General features: G+C 43.5%; 1 protein-coding gene across 3 annotated transcripts in view; it reads left to right on the top strand.

Annotated features, from left to right (window-relative positions):
- Positions 1–21,371, top strand: part of pou6f1 (POU class 6 homeobox 1) — a 132,624-nt gene that overhangs the window by 64,360 nt on the left and 46,893 nt on the right. For all 3 annotated transcript variants that reach the window (XM_060820947.1, XM_060820945.1, XM_060820946.1), the window contains exons 4-8: positions 461–576; positions 5,575–5,794; positions 8,305–8,477; positions 10,403–10,516; positions 16,998–17,216. In XM_060820947.1, the coding sequence (XP_060676930.1) occupies positions 461–576; positions 5,575–5,794; positions 8,305–8,477; positions 10,403–10,516; positions 16,998–17,216 (842 nt within the window). The remainder of the gene's footprint in view (positions 1–460; positions 577–5,574; positions 5,795–8,304; positions 8,478–10,402; positions 10,517–16,997; positions 17,217–21,371) is intronic.

Below are 21,371 nucleotides of genomic sequence, written 5' to 3'. Positions count from 1 at the left end.
GACCCTGCAAAATTGATCTACTTTATAGAAATCAAGGAACCCCTTCAGTGAGCATGCAAGCAGGCAGGGGGAGCCTGTACAAAGTATTTAAAGTTGCTTCATTACTAGTCAATAATGTCTTCAAAAATAAAGCATCAGCATTGTTATCCCTTTTCTGAATTCATGGGTACATCTCCAAACAAATCATATTCTCTCAAAGGTTTGACTTCAAAGGTTTTCCCTGCTAATGATATAAAACTGATTTATCATTTCCAGCTGTTCTATTATTACATTTTTTCTAGATCACAGATCTCTGTGTGATGCATGGGAATGCCAAAGTTTAGTATGGAAAGCAGAAGAGATACAAAAGTAGCACAACGTTCCAATTGGGGAATCAAAATTACATTTGATGTCATACTCTACCCATAAGTAATCCGTTTTTAAAGCCATGTTAATTTCCTCGTTCATCTATACATTTCAGAACAAGTGGAGACAACGCCACCATCTGATCCAACGCCAGTGACTGAAGGGCAAGCAGAACAGCTCCATCTTCAACCACAGCAAGCTATGCCGATCTCAGCACCCACAGTCTCTCAGGTAACTCAGTCAGTAGAAAATTGCTATTATTTGTATAGATTTCATACTCTGTAATATATGGTTCTCACTGGATTTCTCCCATTTGATTCAGGCTTGCATTTGAAAACGACGTGATGATTGTTTGTATCATCTATTACATATTCTTTTCATGGACAGTGAGCATTGCTGGCAAGGCCAACACTTGGTGCTCATTGGGCAGCACGGTGGCTCAATGGTTAGTACTGCTGCCTCACAGTGCCAGGGACCCGGGTTCAATTCCAGACTCTGGCGACTGTGTGGGGTTTGCACAGTCTCCCCGTGTCTGTGTGGGTTTCCTCCAGGTGCTCTAGTTTCCTCCCACAATCCAAAGATGCGCAGGTCAGGTGAATTGGCCATGCTAAATTGCCCATGGTGTTAAGTGAATTAGTCAGGGGTAAATATAGGTGAGGGAAATGGCCTGGATGGATTGGTCATCGAAGGGTTAAGTGTGGGCTTGTTGGGCCAAATGGCCTGTTTCCACACTATAGGGGTTCTAATCATTCTTCTACTCATAACCAAACTATCTACTTATTGTACAAATTTGAACATTTTTAAGCAGGGGTATGTCGGGTTTTAAGAGATCGATTGTGTTAGGGAACTCTCTAGTCCGAGGCACAGACAGACGTTTCTGTGGCCAGCAGCGAAAAATCAGAATGGTGTGTTGCTTCCCTGGTGCCAGGATCAAGGATGTCTCAGAGAGGGTGCAGAATGTTCTCAAGGGGGAGAGGGCCCAACAGGAGGTCATTGTCCACATTGGAACCAATGACATAGGAAGGAAAAAGGATGAGATTCTGAAGGGAGAAAATGGAAAGTTAGGCAGGACTTTAAAAAGGAGGTCCTTGAGAGTAGTATTTTCTGGATTACTCCCGGTGCTACGAGCTAGTGAGGGCAGGAATAGGAGGATAGAGCAGATGATTGCATGGCTGAGGAGCTGGTGTATGGGAGAAGGATTCAAATTTTTGAATCATTGGAACCTCTTTTAGGGTAGAAGTGACCTGTACAAGAAGGACGGATTGCACCTAAGTTGGAAGGGGACTAATATACTGGCAGGGAGATTTGCTAGAGCTGCTTGGGAGGATTTAAACTGGTATGGTGTGGGTGGGGTGGGACCCAGGGAGATAGTGAGGAAAGATTTCAATCTGAGACTGGTACAATTGAGAACAGAAGCGAGTCAAACAGTCAGGGCAGGCAGGGGCAAAGCAGGGAACAAAGTAGGACTGATAAACTGCATTTATTTTAATGCAAGGGCCGAACAGGGAAGGCAGATGAACTCAGGGCATGGTTAGGAACATGGGACTGGGATATCATAGCAATTACAGAAACATGGCTCAGGGATGGACAGGACTGGCAGCTTAATGTTCCAGGATACAAATGCTACAGGAAGGATAGAGAGGAAGGCAAGAGAGGAGGGGGAGTGGCATTTTTGATAAGGATAGCATCACAGCTGTACTGAGGGAGAATGTTCCCAGAAATACATCCAGGGAAGTTATTTGGGTGGAACTGAGAAATAAAAAAGGGATGATCACCTTATTGGGATTGTATTATAGACCCTCTGATAGTCAGGGGGAAATTGAGAAACAAACTTGTAAGGAGATCTCAGCTATCTGGAAGAATAATAGGGTGGGTTATGGTAGGGGATTTTAACTTTCCAAACATAAACTGGGACTGCCATAGTGTTAAGGGTTTAGATGGAGAGGAATTTGTTAAGAGTTTGCAAGAACATTTTCTGATTCAATATGTGGATGTACCTTCTAGAGAAGGTGTAAAACTTGGCCTACTGTTGGGAAATAAGGCAGAGCAGGTGACTGAGGTGTTAGTCGGGGGAGCACTTTGGGGCCAGCGACTATAATTCTATTAGATTTAAAATAGTGATGGAAAAGGATAGACCAGATCTAAAAGTTGAAGTTCTAAATTGGAGAAAGGCCAATTTTGATGGTATTAGGCAAGAACTTTCAAAAGCTGATTGGGTGCAGATGTTCGCAAGTAAAGGGACGGCTGGAAAATGGGAAGCCTTCAGAAATGAGATAATGAGAGTCCAGAGACCGTATATTCCTGTTCGGATGAAAGGAAAGGCTGGTAGGTATAGGGAATGCTGGATGACTAAAGCAATTGAGGGTTTGGTTAAGAAAAAGAAGGAAGCATATGTCAGGTATAGACAGAATCGATCGAGTGATTTCTTAGAAGAGTATAGATGTATACTTAAGAGGGAAATCAGGCGGGCAAAAAGGGGACATGAGAGAGCTTTGGCAAATAGAGTTAAGGAGAATCCAAAGGGTTTCTACAAATACTATGAGGACAAAAGGGTAACTAGGGAGAGAATAGGGCCCTCAAAGATCAGCAAGACGGCCTTTGTGTGGAGCCACAGAAAATGGGAGAGATACTAAATGAATATTTTGCATCAGTATTTACTGTGGAAAAGGATATGGAAGATATAGACTGTAGAGAAATAGATGGTGACATCTTGAAAAATGTCCAGATTACAGAGGAGGAAGTGCTGGATGTCTTGAAACGGTTAAAGGTGGATAAATCCCCAGGACCTGATCAGGTGTACCCAAACACTCTGTGGGAAGCTAGAGAAGTGATTGCTGGGCCTCTTGCTGAGATATTTGTATCATCGATAGTCACAGGTGAGGTGCCGGAAGACTGGAGGTAGGCTAACGTGGTGCCACTGTTTAAGAAAGGTGGTAAGGACAAGCCAGGGAACTATAGACCAGTGAGCCTGATGTCGGTGGTGGGCAAGTTTTTGGAGGGAATCCTGAGGGACAGGATGTACATGTATTTGGAAAGGCAAGGACTGATTAGGGATAGTCAACATGGCTTTGTGTGTGGGACATCATGTTTCACAAACTTGATAGAGTTTTTTGAAGAAGTAACAAAGAGGATTGATGAGGGCAGAGCAGTAGAGGTGATCTATGTGGACTTCAGTAGGGTGTTCGACAAGGTTCCCCATGGGAGATTGGTTAGCAAGGTTAGATACAGGGAGAACTAGCCATTTGGATACAGAACTGGCTCAAAGCTAGAAGACATAGGGTGGTGGTGGAAGGTAGATTTTCAGACTGGAGTCCTGTAACTAGTGGAGTGCCACTAGGATCAGTGCTGGGTCCACGACTTTTCATCATTTATGTAAATGATTCGGATGCGAGCATAAAAGGTACAATTAGTAAGTTTGCAGGTGACACCAAAATTGGAGGTGTAGTGGACAGTGAAGAAGGTTACCTCAGATTACAACGGGGTCTTGATCAGATGAGCCAATGGGCTGAGGAGTGGCAGATGGAGTTTAATTTAGACAAATGCGAGGTGCTGCATTTTGGGAAAGCAAATCTTAGCAGGACTTATACACTTAATGGTAAAGTCCTAGGGAGTGTTGCTAAACAAAGAGACCTTGGAGTGCAGGTTCATAGCTCCTTGAAAATGGAGTCGCAGGTAGATAGGATAGTGAAGAAGGCGTTTGGTATGCTTTCCTTTATTGGTCAGAGTATTGAGTACCGGAATTGGGAGGTCATATTGTGGCTGTGCAGGACATTGGTTAGGCCACTTTTGGAATATTGCATGCAATTCTGGTCTTCTTCTTAGAAAGATGTTGTGAAACCTGAAAGGGTTCAGAAAAGACTTACAAGGATGTTGCCAGGTTTGGAGGGTTTGAGCTACAGGGAGAGGTTGAATAGGCTAGGGCTGTTTTCCTTGGAGCATCGGAGGCTGAGGGGTAACCTTATAGAGGTTTATAAAAATTATGAGGGGCATGGATAGGGTCAATAGACAAGGTCTTTTCCCTGGGGTGTGGGAGTCCAGAACTAGAAGGCATAGGTTTAGGGTGAGAGAGGAAAGATATAAAAGAGACCTGAGGGGCAACTTTTTCACACAGAGGGTGGTACGTGTATGGAATGAGCTGCCAGAGGAAGTGGTGGAGGCTAGTACAATTGCAATGTTTAAGGGGCACCTGGATGGGTATATGAATAGGAAGGGTTTGGAGGGACATGGGCCGGGTGCTGGCAGGTGGTTCTAGATTGGGTTAGGATATCTGGTCGGCATGGACAGGTTGGACTGAAGGGTCTGTTTCCATGCTCTACATCTCTATGACACAGGAAAAGTGTGAACCTGTTAACCCAAAACACTCCTTCATATATTGAAAAGAAACAAAACAGCTTTTGTATCATACCCAAACACCACATGTACTACACGAACCCTAGCGTTCCTGTATCTAATACCTCCATCGGTTTAAGTCACTTGTGACTTCAACTTTTGGACTTGAACTGTGGATAGCTTCTTCTGGGAATTATTTTGCACTTGCTTAAATGTATTTGCTTTTAGTAACCTCTTCAAACTTTTTTCCCAACACTTCTCTTCTGGGATTAACACTGAGTGTTTCACTCTAAGGTACCTAGTTCACGAACTATCCTTCCTTTCTCAGGAGCACTGGTCTATACTGCCAGCCTATCCCAAGGTCTTCACAAGGCTGCTCTAACCTCAAAGTAAAACTAAAATCAAAAGCCTCCCTCTCGAGGTTATTGTGTTTCCCTTCTGCTTAAAAAACAATCCAGATGTCTTTAACAAATCTCGAGGCTCCATTATTTACCTTGCAGGGTTGCAAAATATTCTGAAATAAACAAAAAATCCACACAAACCCATTCACTCTAAAGCCAGGCTCCTGTTTTAAAAGAAATCACCATGGCGACAGAAATGCTTATAAATCAATGATTAAGTTCAGATGCGTAGAAAACCCACAGGTTGCTAAGTCAGAAAACCAGAAGACTGTATGTAAATAAATGATATTTAATTAGTATAAATACTGCAGTTTACATCCCAATTGATCGAGCACATTGGGAATAAATACTGTCTGTTTTCTGTCCATCAGTTCTCAATCTACACCAGCATATTCTCCTAAATGTCATGTGCTCTAATTTAGTTTACCAAGCTTTTGGTGTGGGGCTTTATGCAGGCACATGTGAACTCCTAGTCCTTGAGATACATTTCTTTCTGCAGATCTTGCCTTCGGAAAACCTGGCGACCGTGGTCATGGCTTCAACAGGTAGTGTCCCATTGAACCAACCTCTTCTCATCCCGCTCAACATGGCTGGTCAAGTTACTGCCCAGCAGGGACTCGTGTTGACTATTCCCACAGCATCCCTTGCTTCTCTCCCAAGCCTTACCTCTGCCACTGGGGCAGGAGGCATCCTCAAGCTCCCTCTGGCAAACTTGCAGGGTAAGCCATGCATGGACACAATACTGTTTTGCTGAATGAGTTCTTTTATAAAATAAGTGCGTTTAGTTTGGCATTCGTTATTGCATATGTCAATTACACCCAAAACTGTACATGTTTTGTGATTAAAATTATATCTGCAGTTGTGGAAAATAAGGAGAGATTTTCATCTACGCGTGCCTTGCAACTGATGTGAGAGAAAGCGGCTGCCCATCTCTGTGGTACCCTGAGCAATTTGCACAACTAGGGGATATTCGATATCCAAGTGGCTGGGCTGTGTGTCTAACCAATGGACTGGAAATCTCCACCTCGCTTCGATTTGGAATTCCCACGATCTGATCCTCCCAGCTACTACTGCAGATCCACAACTACAAGGTCACGAGTGCTCCACCTCACTCAGCGTGTTGGCTGCTGAACATTTGCTTGTTGTGTACATAATCCTCAGACCCTGCAGGTCCTCTGGTCCATGGGACGTCAAGATAATGGCACCAATTTTCATCAAGTGCAGGAGCTGAGAATGCTCCTCCTGCCTTAGTTAGGTTTGCGAGGCATGTGTCTATTACAAGCCATTAGGGAGGTTTCCAGAAATTCCATGGGTAGTGCATTGAGTTCAGAGACCTGATGTTCCAGGTCTCTCCTATTTTCTTCCCACTTCTCTGAATCTTTGGGGAGTGTGATTCCCCAAGCGCACAGCAAATGAGGATCTTGGCACTAAGTCTGGAGTGAAAAAAGGCCTTTTTAACTCATCAAGCCTGCTCAATCCTTGTTCACGTGAAAATTTTAAAGTCATTCCAGGTCACACAAGTGACCCCACCACACTATGCACTCTCACACATGCACACATACACACACACACTGTCTCACACAAAGACACACACTCACACACACTCTCACAGGCATATTCTCCCTCACACTCGCGCACACTCACTGTCAAACACACACTCTCTCTCATACATTCACATGCATACACTCATACTCTCTCACACACATATACACCATCACACTCACACACTCTCAACCACACAGACATGTACTATCTCTGACACATTTTCTCTCTCTCTCACACACGCGCATGCACACATATCTATGGGATGAATTTGTATTTGCAGATACATTCTATATTGTTCAAAAGGCACACAGTATATAGACAGTCAGTCAATGTGGCATTTTATAAATTCCTACTTTGGAAATAAAACCAGTCTGACTCTAGATGAAGACAAAGACAAGGCTTCACTTCTTTTATACTGATAAAATCGCAAGTTATCTCTGGGCATTGACTTGAAAGAAATTCTGGGACTTGCATTTTGATTGATCCAAACCTGTATCTCCATTCTAATTGATTAAAGATTTAAAAGCCATTTAGATTTGTTCAATACATTTGTAACAGTTGTATGACCTTACTTATAAATTCTGTGTCTGATGTATCTGCTCTCACTAACACCTGAAGGAAGAGTGAGGCTCCGAAAGCTTGTGGTTTCAGATAAACCTGTTGGACTATAACCCAGTGTCGTGTGATTTTTGACTTTGGCCTTTTCTTCACATTTGTGGTGAACATTTCTACTAGGAATGAGCATTTTGAGATCTTTTAAAACTCAATGGAACAATCTGTGTTGTTAGATTCCAATCAGGCTGTCCAAATAAAAACTCAGAAACATAGACATTTTTAAACGCAGAGTTTCTTGACAAGTCCACACCAGCAGCTCTTGCACATTATGTTCCCTTTCATATTTTTGAATCAACCTGGACTTCATACATTGTTACAAATCTCTGGGGTCAGTGGGACTTGACCCTGGACTTTCTGACCCAGAGACTGGGGACACTGTCACTGTGCCACAGTGTCCCTTTATTTTCTTCTTTAATCTGAATGATGAGGAAAGATTTTCCTCTTGGGCTGGGTTCTATCCAGACACCTGTACAGAAAGGACTATCAGACAAACTATACCATCAAATTTTCCTTCGCGGATTTTCTTTGTTTAAATCGACCAATTCAGAGAAGTTATAATACACCTCTGGAGTAGATGGAGCTTGAACCTAGGCCTCCTAGTTTAGGGGCAGGGAAACTACCATTGCATCACAAGAGCCCCTATTGTCCCTTTATGTGTTTCACTTTTCTCATCAACCTGTTCAGTGATGTTATGACACACCTCTGGAGCAGGTGGGACTTGAAACTGGGCCTCCTAGCTCAGAGGTACAGGCACTACCATTACACCACAAGAGTCTCCTGAATTTCTATTATAATTATGTTAACAGTTTAGCTCACATGGCAGAGTCATTTTGAATGGTGAGACTTTCCACCATTCTATCTTTGGAATATAGCCACAATAAATGAAGTAGGTGATACAACATGTGCAATAAAGGGACCAGTAGGCAATGTGACTGACTATGTGGTGAATCCAAGGGTGAGAAGCTTCTCTGTTGTTATCTGTAATGGAATATGTCTGGATTTTAAAAGTTTATGCTTGGTTCTGAACAATCGATTTTTTTTTTTCTCTCCACCCCCAATTCTCTTGTAGCTGCTTCAATGTTGAACCCTGCTCTCCAGCCGACACAGCTTCAACAGGCCTTACAACCTCAGGCCACTCTACAGTCCCTGCCTACATCCGCTGTCGCTCTGAAACAGCTGGAACCTCAAACCCAGGTCACCTCCGTTCACCAAGCTCAAGGCCTGACTTTAAACCCTACAATAGTGAGTTACTCCACTGTTAGATTGTTAGAAACAATAGAGGGATCAGTAGTAATAGAACCATAAGATCTTCTTTTTCACTACGGTATATTGTGATGATCATTGTCTCATTAATGAATTCTAGGAAGTTAGGAGTTTTGTTTTTAATCCGTTGTCCACATTTGCATGTTAATAATTTTTAAAGTGTTTCATTGAAATATTCTTGGCTTTAATTTATACTGACAGATAAATGTATAATGATTCCCTGTGATGCAAAATCATACTTTGACTGTTTTGTGACTGAGGCTTTGGCTTAAGTTCCAGTATCTTTAGTATTGTGGGTGGCAGTAACATATCTCCAAATCAATTTCCATGTTTTAACATTTGTCAGTGCTTCCTGTTAATTATAGCAGAGAACTTAATCACTTTGCTAAAATGCTGTTCTGAAACTGAGTAGAACAAAAGGACCAGCCATAGTGTTTAGAATCATAAGAGAAATATATGGAGGAGACAGCATATTGTCATTGAAGCAGTGTTTTCAAAGTGATTTTCTTATGACCTGACCAGGAGGGAGCTATTTATATTAGTCCCTATTTACAACTGGACTGGCCTAACTAGCTCAGATTCTTAGCAGAAAAAATAAAAGGCAAGGGGCAATAAGTTAACCATCTGAAAAATTGAAAAATAACAGAATGTCCTTACAGTTTGCATACAAAACACATGGGGCACTGGCGAGGCAGGATTTCGTTTCCAGGTCGTGGTGCAGGGCTGTGTCAGCAATATGCATGAGTTAGGATGAGAATTGGGATGCCTGCTCATCACAATGTGCTCCATTCTGCCTCAGGGCTTTGAGTATATGAGCTTCTCCATTGAGAGAGAGAGAGTGGCCAACCTCATTGAGAGTCATATGTGATCAGTCAGAATTGACAGTGGAGGACTCTGTAGACTTAGAGTCTGTGATGCTGGAGCAGCAGCCTTTGCAGATGAGCCCTTGATCATAGAATCCCTACAGTGTGGATTCAGGCTATTTGGCCAATCAAGTGTACACCAACTCTCCACCCAGACCCACCTTATTCCCGTAACACTGCATTTCCCATAACTAACCCGCCTAGTCTACAACATCCTGAACACGCTGGGCAATTTAGCATGGCCAATCCACCTAACCTGCACATCTTTGAACTGTGGGAGGAAACCGGAGCACCCGGACGAAACCCACGCAGACATGGGAAGAGTGTGCAAACTCCACACAGACAAATGCCTGAGGCTGGAATTCAACAGATCCCTGGCGTGTGGGGCAGCAGTGCTAACCACCAAGCCACCATGCCACCCTCTAGTATTTACACATTGAGGCTGATGTTGAAAAGTGTAGTGCTGGAAAAGCACAGCCGGTCAGGCAGCATCCGAGGAACAGGAGAGTCGACGTTTCGAGCATAAGGTCTTCATCAGGAATGAGGGGGTGGCTGGAAATGGTAGAACATTAACCATCCTGTAGCAGAGCAGCTAGCAGATGCATGAAGAAATCATCAAGTTTTCTTTCTGACCTGCACAGGATCCTTATTACAATGAAAAGTACAGAGTTAAATACTTTAAACAGATATCTTCTAATTAAACCTCATGTTCTCTGACAGTTCATTTCACATAGCACAAGATGCCAGTTTACTCTCACCTCATGCTAAGTATATTACTGTACCAAGATCTGTCTTGTGGATTGCAGCTAACTGAGGTCCCTAGTGGAAAGAGTAGATACAGAGGCTTGTTTCACGATCTCCTTTATACCCTCTTGTGATTCTAAACACTGGGGATGCACAGCAAGGTCCATCAGCATCTGAAAAAGGAAAGGATAAGTTAAGAGTTTGAAATGTTGTACTTAGCCTGTGTATTTTGCTTTTTCTGTTGATTATAGCTGTGTTTTGCATATTTGGACGATTTCTTTTTCCTTCCCTTGATAGCTTAGTAGTCAACCTTCACTTGTGAGCTCTTTGACTGCTACTCCAATTATTGCAAATGCAGTGCCCAGTTTCCAAGGAATTACAAGTCAGATCATAACTAATGCACAAGGACAGGTAAGTCTGCACCAGGCCGGACATTTATCTGATTTGTTTGCACAGTAATAAAAATATGTTTGTCGCGCTGGAAAGTTGTACAGAACAGCTTAACATTCTGACCATCTTTCCCTTCAAATTCCAAAACATATTACCAGCAGTAATAGTTACCTGCATTCAGGAAAGTGCACAACCTGTTAAGGCAGCAAGGCCACGTAAAAGCATGAAGGCAAAAACAAATGATTACCTGCTTTTTGTATATACGTATAACATATGCACAGTCAATAGCTTAGGTTTCAGACTTGGCCTGTCACCAGATCTATATGTTAAACAGCGAGATGGAGAGAATGTCACTCAGGCCAGATGAATCACAAGTATTTGCTTTTTGTGCATAATGGTGAGGCAGGTGTTTGTCACTGGTTTTATTTTCTGAGAATAGTTTAGATTGTCTGCACATCTGCCATTCTCTCTCCTTATCTGCAAAAACTTTGACTTTTACACCAGTAACTGTGCCTCACTGTGAAGCTGGGTCCCCGAGTTGAGAGATTTTCCCAGATTATTGATTGCTGTATCTATGGAAAATGCTTTGCTTGCCCACCTTCCCACATCATCACATGTCTTGTTACAAAAAAAATTCTCATTGTTGACTGTTCTGAAAAAGGGTCACTGGACCCAAAACGTTAAATCTGATTTCTCTCCACAGATGCTGCCAGACCTGCTATGTTTCCCCAGCAATTTCTGTTCGTTTGTGATCTTTAGCTATTGAATGCATTTGCTCCAAACAGTCTGACTGAACAGTCACACATTCTGTGGTGTAGAGAATCTCTTGGTAACTGGATTGCTAAAGGTGATGGAGGAGTCAAAAACAAGATAACGGACTGGGAAAATATAACATTTTGTGAACTAAGAAGGGATCTGGCCCATAGGAACTAGGCACAAAAGTTACCAAATGGGAAATCTTGAAACATAGTTTGGCTTGCTTGCCTTTATTGGTCAGTGTATTGAGTATAAGAGTTGCGAGGTCATATTACGGCAGTACTGGACATTGGTTAGGCCACTTTTGGAATAAGAAAGATGTTATTAAACTTGGAAGGGTTCCAAAAAGATTTACAAGGATGTTGCTGGGGTTGGAGGGGTTGAGCTATAGGGGAAGGCTCAATAGGCTGGGGCTGCTTTCCCTGGAAGCTGAGAGGTGAACTTCTAGAGGTTTATAAAATTATGAGGGGCATGGATTGGGTGAATAGACAAGGTAGGAGAGGGTAGGGTAGGAGAGTTCAAAACTAGAGGGCATAGTTTTAAGGTAAGAGGGGAAAGATTTGGACCTAAGGGGCAACTTTATCACACAGAAGGTGGTACGTGTATGGAATGAGCTGAAGGAAGTGGTGGAGTCGGGTGCAATTACAACAATTAAAAGACATCTGGATGGATATATGAATAGGAACGAAATCCTGGCAAACGGGACTAGATCAGTTTAGAATATCTGGTTGGCTTGGATGAGTTGAACCAAAGCATCTGTTTCCGTGTTGTATGATTCTATAGGATGGAAAAAATTCAGCATTACCCAGCAGTTGCCAACCAGTGAGCAGCACGCTTTCGCAGGAGTGGCTACTCTGGAATATGCTGACACCCAAACCTGGAGGGAGCAGGCAGTTATTTTGTTCAACAGTTCTGTTGTGAGGCGTTGAGTACTTTCTGCTTGCCCTTGCAGTAAGTCAAGCCAGCCCTGAACCTCTGCAGTAAGAAGAACAGGTAATTTAGGTTAAATTAGCATGCGCGCAGTAGCAACATCCACAAAAACTTGGTTCTTTGTTCACACCAACATTCGAGCCACCACCATTTTTAAAGGAAGTTCCTTGAGTCACTGGAAACTGTTTATTTTAGGGAGTAGGCCTCTTAGTTATGTGAATTGCGGTTGAATGGTGTAGTGACAATCCCGATTGCAATTTTAAGACACTGCGATGGAGAGTGTACCATGTGTACCCAGATGACCACACATTGAGCGTCCTTAAAATAACAACTGCTAGCTACTTCAAACAACAGTCCAGAGTTTTTTTTAACCTAGAGTGAATTTTCTGGCTTCACAAAAGTGTTGGAGATCACTACTAGCCAAGTTCAACTTACTTGTATTTGTGTGATATACTGAAGTAGATAAAGTCAGTGGGATGTAGAATCTTTGGGGTGGGTGAGTGGTTAATGGAGCTTTCAAAGCTGGGAAGGCTGGTGCCTGGGGATAAGTAATCTGGCAGGATGAGAAATTTTGATTTCCCGATGATGGGTTGAGACGCAGAGATAAACTCAATGACGTGTTTGATTAGATTAGATTACTTACAGTGTGGAAACAGGCCCTTCGGCCCAACAAGTCCACACCGACCCGCCGAAGCGCAACCCACCCATACCCCTACATTTACCCCTTACCTAACACTACGGGCAATTTAGCTTGGCCAATTCACCTGACCCGCACATCTTTGTGACTGTGGGAGGAAACCGGAGCACCCGGAGGGGAACATGCAAACTCCACACAGTCAGTCGCCTGAGTCAGGAATTGAACCCGGGTCTCAGGCGCTGTGAGGCAGCAGTGCTAACCACTGTGCCATCGTGCCGCCCATTTGCTTCGAGCAGTCCCACCAGCATGTGGCAGGTTCCTACTTGTAATACATTTACATGTCATGAATATTCATTGCCATTAAGTCATTTTTAATAAGATATGGGTGAATGCGAATCCTGTAGTACCTGGTTCACGGTCTGTTCAAAATAGGTGAGCTGTCAGTTTTGTGAAATTTTTGCAAGGTCAGCAGTTTTTAGTGTTTCACTCTACGGCACGAAAGAGGAGCAGGAGAACGGCAGCTTGCATGGAGGCTCAGGACCAGAACTGGAGCAATGAAGTAGTAAGGGCCTGGGGGAGCGAGGTCAGTTTGTCAAGGTAATGTTACGACCCACTTGTGAAAGTATGCAGATTCTTGAGCCTCACTATTCCTAGGGTTGTCGCAAAAGCTAATGGTTTAATCAAAGTACTGAAAGAGTCCAATTTACCTGTCTAATACAATCAAGCTGACACAAAACACTAAGCAGGTTCCTGCTCTTCACAAGAACTATCATTTTTTTACAAATGAATAAGTTGAAGCCACAGGTAGACAAAACTGTGAATTATCAACGTATAACTCCATTTTTAAAGCCTCCACGTATGGTGGCTCAGTGGTTAGCACCGCTGCCTCACAACGCCAGAGACCCGGGTTCAATTCCCAGCTTGGGTGACTGTCTATGTGGGTTTCCTCCGGATGCTCCGGTTTCCTCCCACAATCCAAAAAGGTGCAGGTTAGGTGAATTGGCCGTGCTAAATTGCCAATAGTGTTAGATACATTAGTCAGGGGTAAATGGATCTGGGTGGGTTGCTCTTCAGAGGGTCGGTGTGGACTTGTTGGGCTGAAGGGCCTGTTTCCACATTGTAGGGAATCTAATCTAATCACATAGACGCACATAGACAAAATTGGCGATATGGGTGGAGGAAAATAAACAGATCAACTGATGGGAGAAAATAACTGTCTTTCTTCAGGTTTTAGTAACTTTTATTGCAGAGATATAGAGAGAATCTTTTCCGTCCATATTCCGAAGACTTCTCTCCCTCTGTTGTAAATACCTGTTCATCTGCCCAGGAACCAATGAGAAAGCTGTCGTCGGGCTGATGATGTCCGATATCTACAATCAGTCACAATTGTACAAACCAATCAGTTACCTGTTGCTGGACAGAACTCACTCTGCATCTCACCCAACTCAATTCCATGTCACCATATCTCTCATCCTCCCTTGCTTGCAACAGAGCAATGTAAACATAACAAACAATGAGTTCCAGTAACCTGTTTCACAGAATTCCTGCAGTCTGGAAGCAGGCCATTCAGTGCATTGAGTTCACACTGATCCTCCAAACAGCATCCCACCCAGATCCCCTCACCCTATTCCTGTGTCTCTGTAACCCTGATGCTGTAAGGCAGCAGTGCTAACCACTTAGCTACCGTTCTGCTCTGCTTCTTGATGTACAGCAACGTCTTCCCCAGAACTTGGTTTTAAAACATTCCTCTTCTCATCTTAGCCCACAATCAAAAATACAGAAAAATAAAAAGATGAGGTCTTTATTGTAGGAAAATGATGGGCCTAGCAGACAGTGTCAGTAGTGTCCAATGTTTATTCATCTTAGGGTGTTGGCCAGCACAGTCTTTACAGGGCTCTGGCTTCATGCACAACAGCTCTTTCAGGAGCCGGACAGACATGAAGAACGAATGGCCTCCTTCTTTACTGTACAGTTCTATGATTTTAAAGATCCATCCTGAGTGACTCAAACAATGTCCTTCAACGCAAATGCTAAATTGAATGCATTTCCCATGGAGATTGCTGGCACTTCAAATTTTAATTGTAATTATAATTGAAAAAACAAAAAGAGAGAAAGCAGAAGTGGTGCACAGTTCTAGTTACTATGTTGGTTATGGCACACTGTCGGCAATCATCCAGCCCTTCATTTCTGTTCCCAATATCTTCCTGCTTATAGAATGAGGAAAGAGGAATACCTGACCTCAATTTAAAAGTCACGATGATGGTTAAAATGCCGGGTCAGCAATGTCAGTTAAGTGGTTAAACACAGTAGTATTAATTGTAATAGGCTTATTTTGATGTGGTTGCACTCATTCTGTAGCCTGATGTAGGTTAGTATGTTTGCCTTTATGTTTTAAATAAACTGTCTGATTAGAAATGGAGGCTCATTTAAGTGCAATTTGTGTCAAGCACCCAAATCACCACACAGGAGTGGCCTTAACAAACACACATTGCTTTCAGCACCAGACAGCCATGTAAGTGAACTTACCATGTACCGTGACTCTTCTCCCAGATTTCAGTTAAAAATCACACAACATCAGGTTATAGTCCAACAGGTTTAGTTGGAAGCACACTAGCTTTCGAAGCGTCGCTCCTTCATCAGGTGATAGTGGAGGGCTCAATCCTAACACAGAATTTATAGCAAAAATTTACAATGTGATGTAACTGAAATTATACTTTGACAAATCGATTGTCTGTTAAGTCTTTCATCTGTTGAATACTGTAGATATCTGTAGATTCACTTCTTTCATTTGTAAATCACAAAACCTTTTTTTAAAAAGTTGCATTCTCAGGTTAGCTGTTAACAATGGTGATAGCTAGACAATATGTTGAAGGTGTTGGCTCCCTATGTTCTCTGTCTACGCCATGATGTTTAGCTTGATTCTAATCTAAAAAGTGAGATAACGGAGTTTTACATGAATTCATGCAGTTTTTGAGCAAAGTACAATGTAACCGTGTAAATACAAATTCACCCCACAAAGTGTGTGTGTGTGTGTGTGTGTGTGTGTGTGTGTGTGTGTGTGTGTGTGTGTGTGTGTAGTGAGTGCAGAGTGTCTTAAGTCTGTGAGGGGGTGCGTGTGGGCGTCTGTGTGTGTGTGTGTAGGAGTATCTGTGTGTGTGCATAGTGCAATGGTGGTCACCTGTAATGTGACATGAACCCAAGGTCCTGGTTGAGGCCCTTCCTATGGGTACCGAACTTAGCTATCAGCCTCTGCTCGGCCAGTTTATTTCAGTAACAATAAAATTAACTGTTCGTTTTAACACTTGTAACTTTAACAAGAATAGCAAAAGAACAGGATTTCTAATTTATGTAACTTGAACTTTACCTGTTTTAAGCTTTCATAGGCATTCAAGATACAAAACATATGTTATGAGTGGAGGACAAACAGAGCAAAACAGTTCTGTGCACCAGTCCAAAATCACAAAACTAGAGAGTTTGGCTTCAAAGTCTTCAGTTCTTGGATGAGACCTGGATGTTATCTGCACAACAGTGACCCACCTGTAGTTCACTGGCTGTTTAGTTTGACCTGGGATCTTTCTGGTTGTATTTGGGTTTTAGGATTATTTCTTTCAGCATCTCCAAATGTGTTTTTTTCTGCCCTTTCAACAGAAAATTGGAGAAAGCAACAACTGAAAGGGAGAGAGAGAAAGAGATTGATGCAGCTGACACCTGGAGAGCATCTTGTTTCTCCATCATAGAGACTGTGTTCAGTCGTAATCAGATTAATCAAAGGCTTGTTGCTGTGTTGAACTCTCCTAAACCCGTAACAAATGGTTCCACTTTGTCTGGAATCCATGTCCCCATTGTCTCGTATGCATCAGTTAACTTCATATGTTTTTCCAAAACTGCAAACAACTTCTTGGTACATTCTCTCTCTTTTCGAAGCAGTGCCCATTTTTTCCCATTTTCAATCCATGGTCTAAAAATAAAAAGAATGTGATGTCTTGTACAGTCAAAATGTAGACATTAGTGACCTCATTCTATTCAGCCCATTGTTTAAAAATAGACTGCATCTAAGCAGTACAGCCGGATAAGGAATGCTTGTAAAATCTAGAGCAGACTTTTTCTGATTTTTGTCAATTGCCGTCATTCCTTTATTTCATTGTATCCCATCTCTGATATTGTCGTCCTCAAATGCAGGTCATCGGAACTGTTCCCTTAGTCATGAACCCAGCAACAATAACAACAACCAACCCAGTGACAGCAGTGGCAGCACAGAGCCTGCAAGTGCAAGCAGTTACTCCACAGATGCTGCTGAACTCCCAAGGGCAAGTGATTGCAACTGTGATCAGCAACCAGTTTGTGCCAGTTCTGAGCCGGCAAGGAGTACCTCTCTCACCTGTAAAAACAACGCAGCAGGTAATGTCTCCGAGGTTGGTTTTACATGCAGTAAGTTCTAGTTCTGGGAGCACCATCTTTTGAAATTACATTTCATGTAAGCGTTACAAAATACGTAAAGAACAACACTTTTAAGCCCAAACAAAGGTTCGATTTGACTTCAGCGGTGTTTACGAGAATGATGTACACCCCACTCTTGTGAAATGTAATTAAGTTATCAGTTGTTTTATAGAGTCATACAGCACAGCAACAGACCCTTCAGTCCAACCTGTCTGTGCCAACCAAGTTTCCCGAACTAAACTAGTTCCACTTGCCTACGTTTGGCCCATATCCTTCTAAACCTTTCCTATCATGTACCTATCCGATTGATTTTTAAATGTTGTAATTGTACTTGCATCTAACACTTCTTCTGGCTGCTCATCCCACACACGAACCACCCTGTGCATGAAAAAGTTGTCCCTCAGGTCCTTTTCAAATCTTTCTCCTCTTACCCCAAAAATATACCCCCAATTTTGAATTCCTGCACCCTCGGGAAAAGACCTTTGCTGTTCACCCCATCTATGCCCCTCATGATTTTATAAACCACTATAAGGTCCACCCCTCAACATGCTACACTCCACACCAGTCTCTCCCCATAACTCAAACCTTCCAGTCCTGGCAACTTCCTGATAAATCTTTTTTGAACCCGCTCCATTTTAATACTAGCAGGGTGACCAGAACTGCACACACGACTCCAAAGATGGCCTCACCAACATCCTGTACAACCACAACATGACCTGCCAGCTCCTATACTCAACTGTCTGAACAATGAAGGCAAGGGTGTTAAATGCCTTCTTAACCACCCTGCCTACCTGCAACTTTCAAAGAACTGTGTGTCTGAACCCCAAGGTCCCTGTCTTCGGCAATACTCCCCAGGGCTTGACCATTCATTGCGTAAGTCCTGCCCTTGTTAGCTTCACCGAAATGCAACACCTTGTATTTATCCAAGGTAAACTCCATCTGCCGTTCCTCAGCCCATTGGTCCAATTGATTGAGATCCCTTTTTAATAGATAGCCTAAGATAGGAGATGGCTTTTTATCACTGTTGAATTTTTCAAAATTATTTTGTTTTACCAATGCATATTTTCTGAGAGATTCAAGACAATGTGACAAATTATATTTCCACAAGCCACCATATTTTCACACACAAAGTAATTTCACCACTTCAACCAGTAAACAAGCACCAGACATCGCTGTCTTTTAACATTCAAAATAAGAAGGCAAATATAAATGTCTATTTCTTGTTTGGTGCTACAACGAATGAGCTAGGCGAAAGTGAGGACTGCCGCTGCTGGAGATTAGAGTTGAGAGTGTGGTGCTGGAAAAGCAGGTCAGGCCGCATCATCCTCTTCCATCTCTGCCACCTACAAACAGACCTCATCACCAGAGATATATTTCCCTCCCCACCCCTATCTGCTTTCTGTAAAGAGTGTTCCCTCTGCGACTACCTCGTCAGATCCTCACCCCTCAACAACCCACCCTCCTCTCCCGGCAGTTTCCCCTGCCACCACAGGAATTACAAAACCTGCACCCACCTCTCCCCCTCACCTCCGTCCAAGGCCCCAGAGGAGCCTTCCACATCCATCAGAGTTTTACCTGCACTTCCACACATGTCATTTACTGTATCCGTTGCTCCCGATGCAGTTTCCTCTACGATGGGGAGACAGGATGCCTACTCGCAGAGCGCTTCAGAGAACATCTCCAGGACACCCGCACCAACCAACCCCACCGCCCTGTGGTTGAACACTTCAAATCCTCCTCCCACTCTGCCGAGGACATGCAGGTCCTGGGCCTCCTCCCTTACCACCGGACGCCTGGAGGAAGAACACCTCATCTTCTGCCTTGGGACCGTCTAGCCCCATGGCATCAATATGGACTTCACCTGTTTCCTCATTTCCCCTCCCCCCACCTTACCCCAGTTCCAACCTTCCAGCTCAGCACCATCCTCATGACCTGTCCTACCTGTCCACCTTTCTTCCCACCTATCCGTTCCACCCTCCCCTCTGACCTATCACCTTTACCCCCACCTCCATCCACCTATTGCAGTCCCGGCTACCTTCCCCCAAGCCCCACCCCCTCCCATTTATCTCTCCACCTTTGAGGGTCCCAGCCTCATTCGTGATGAAGGGCTTTTGCCCAAAACATCAATTCTCCTGCTCCTCAGATGCTGCCAGACCTGCTGTGCTTTTCCAGCACCACACTCTCGGCTACAACGAATGAGCCAACAAAGAAATTACACGGCTGGGTTAATTGGTCACAGTTCCAATGAGCCTCTCTAAGGAATATTCGAAACAGAAAGGTCCTGTGTAATGTGAGCAGTCAGCATTCGCATCATCCACATGTGACAGTTCAGCATCGTTCTCCATACACTGGGACCTTGAGGACTCTGCCGTAGAAGGTCTCTACGTGGACCTTTAACGTAGTGGGCCTTACTCTGATGAATACAGTGCAAATGATGCTGAGCAGTTACAGTAGAAGACTGCAGTAGGACGACTGAAACTTTGCCACCCCATTCCTTCTCTCCCACCCCCCCCTTCCCCGCCCCCCACACACAGACCCAACTGCCAATGATCCAATAAAGGCAGGGTTGTGTAGCATAGTGAGCATTTCCATTCCATCGGTAATGGAGAAAATGCTAGAGTCCATTATACAAGATTTATTAGTTGAGCCTTAATAGCTGAGCACTTGGAAAACAGTGACAGGATCCAACAGAGTCAGCATGGATTTACGAAAGGAAAATCATGTTTGACAAATCTACTGGAATTTTTTGAGGATGTAGATAATAGAGTGGATAAAGGGGAACCCATTGATATGGTTTATTTGGACCTTCAGAAGATTTTTAATAAGGTGCCACAGAAGAGACTAGTATGTAAACATAAAGCATGGGATTGGGGGAAGTGTCCTGACATGGACAGAGAAAAGATTGATAGATGGGAAACATAGAGTAGGAATAAACTGGTCTTTTTCTGCAGTGGCAAACAATGATAGGTACCACGGAGATCAGTGCTTGGACTCCAACTATTCCCAATATATATTAGTGATTTAGATGAGGGAACTCAATGTAATATCTTCGAGTTTGCAGATGACACAAAGCTGGGTGGGAGGGTGAAGAGAGGAAGATGCAAAGATGTCATTGGGACATATTGAGTGAATGGGGACATGCATGGCAGATGCAGTGTAATGTGGATAAATGTGAGGGTATCCACTTGGGAGCAAAAACGGGAAGGCAGGTTATTCTCTGAGTGGTGACAGATTGGGAAAGGGGGAGGTGCAATGAGGCCCAGGTGTCCTTGTACACCAGTCACTATAAGTAAGCCTGCAGAAGGCAGCAGGAAGTGAAGAAGGTCAATGGGATGTTGGGCCTTCATAGTGAGAGGGTTCGAGTACAGGAGCAGGGATGTCTTGCTGCAGTTGTACAGTGCCTTGGTGAGACCACACCTGGAGTATTGTCATAGAGTCATAGAGATGTACAGCATGGAAACAGACCCTTCGGTCGAACCCGTCCATGCCGACCAGATATCCCAACCCAATCTCGTCCACCTGCCAGCACCCGGCCCATATCCCTCCAAACCCTTTCTATTCATATACCCATCCAAATGCCTCTTAAATGTTGTAATTGTACCAGCCTCCACCACATCCTCTGGCAGCTCATTCCATACACGTATCACCCTCTGTGTGAAAAAGTTGCCTCTTAGATCTCTTTTATATCTTTCCCCTCTCACCCTAAACCTATGCCCTCTAGTTCTGGACACCCTAACCCCAGGGAAAAGACTTTACCCTATCCATGCCCCTCATGATTTTGTAAACCTCTATAAGGTCACCGAGAAAAGTGCATATACAGTGAGAATGAGATCGGATTCCTGATGTTGAGAAAAAGATTCTGATTTTCCCCTGAGGATTTAATCAATTGCAATATCGTCAGCAAACTTATTCAGAACAGCAACCTCCAGTGGCCACTGCACAGCCTCCGAGAGGGAGACACAGCAGGTGAATAGCTCCCATGAAGGTGGAGGAGAATGAGCAAGCCTTCAGTTTACCAACCGTGCTGGCATTTGCTGCAGCTCATGGGAGGAAAAAAAACACAAGTGGAGAATAAGAATGACTGCGGCTATCATTACCAGACTGCTAGAGCAGCAC

This window comes from Hemiscyllium ocellatum, chromosome X (genome assembly GCF_020745735.1).
Source record: "Hemiscyllium ocellatum isolate sHemOce1 chromosome X, sHemOce1.pat.X.cur, whole genome shotgun sequence".
NCBI lineage: Eukaryota > Metazoa > Chordata > Chondrichthyes > Orectolobiformes > Hemiscylliidae > Hemiscyllium > Hemiscyllium ocellatum.
The sequence above is the reverse complement of the archived record's forward strand: the minus strand, read 5'-3'. Positions and strand labels throughout refer to the sequence as shown.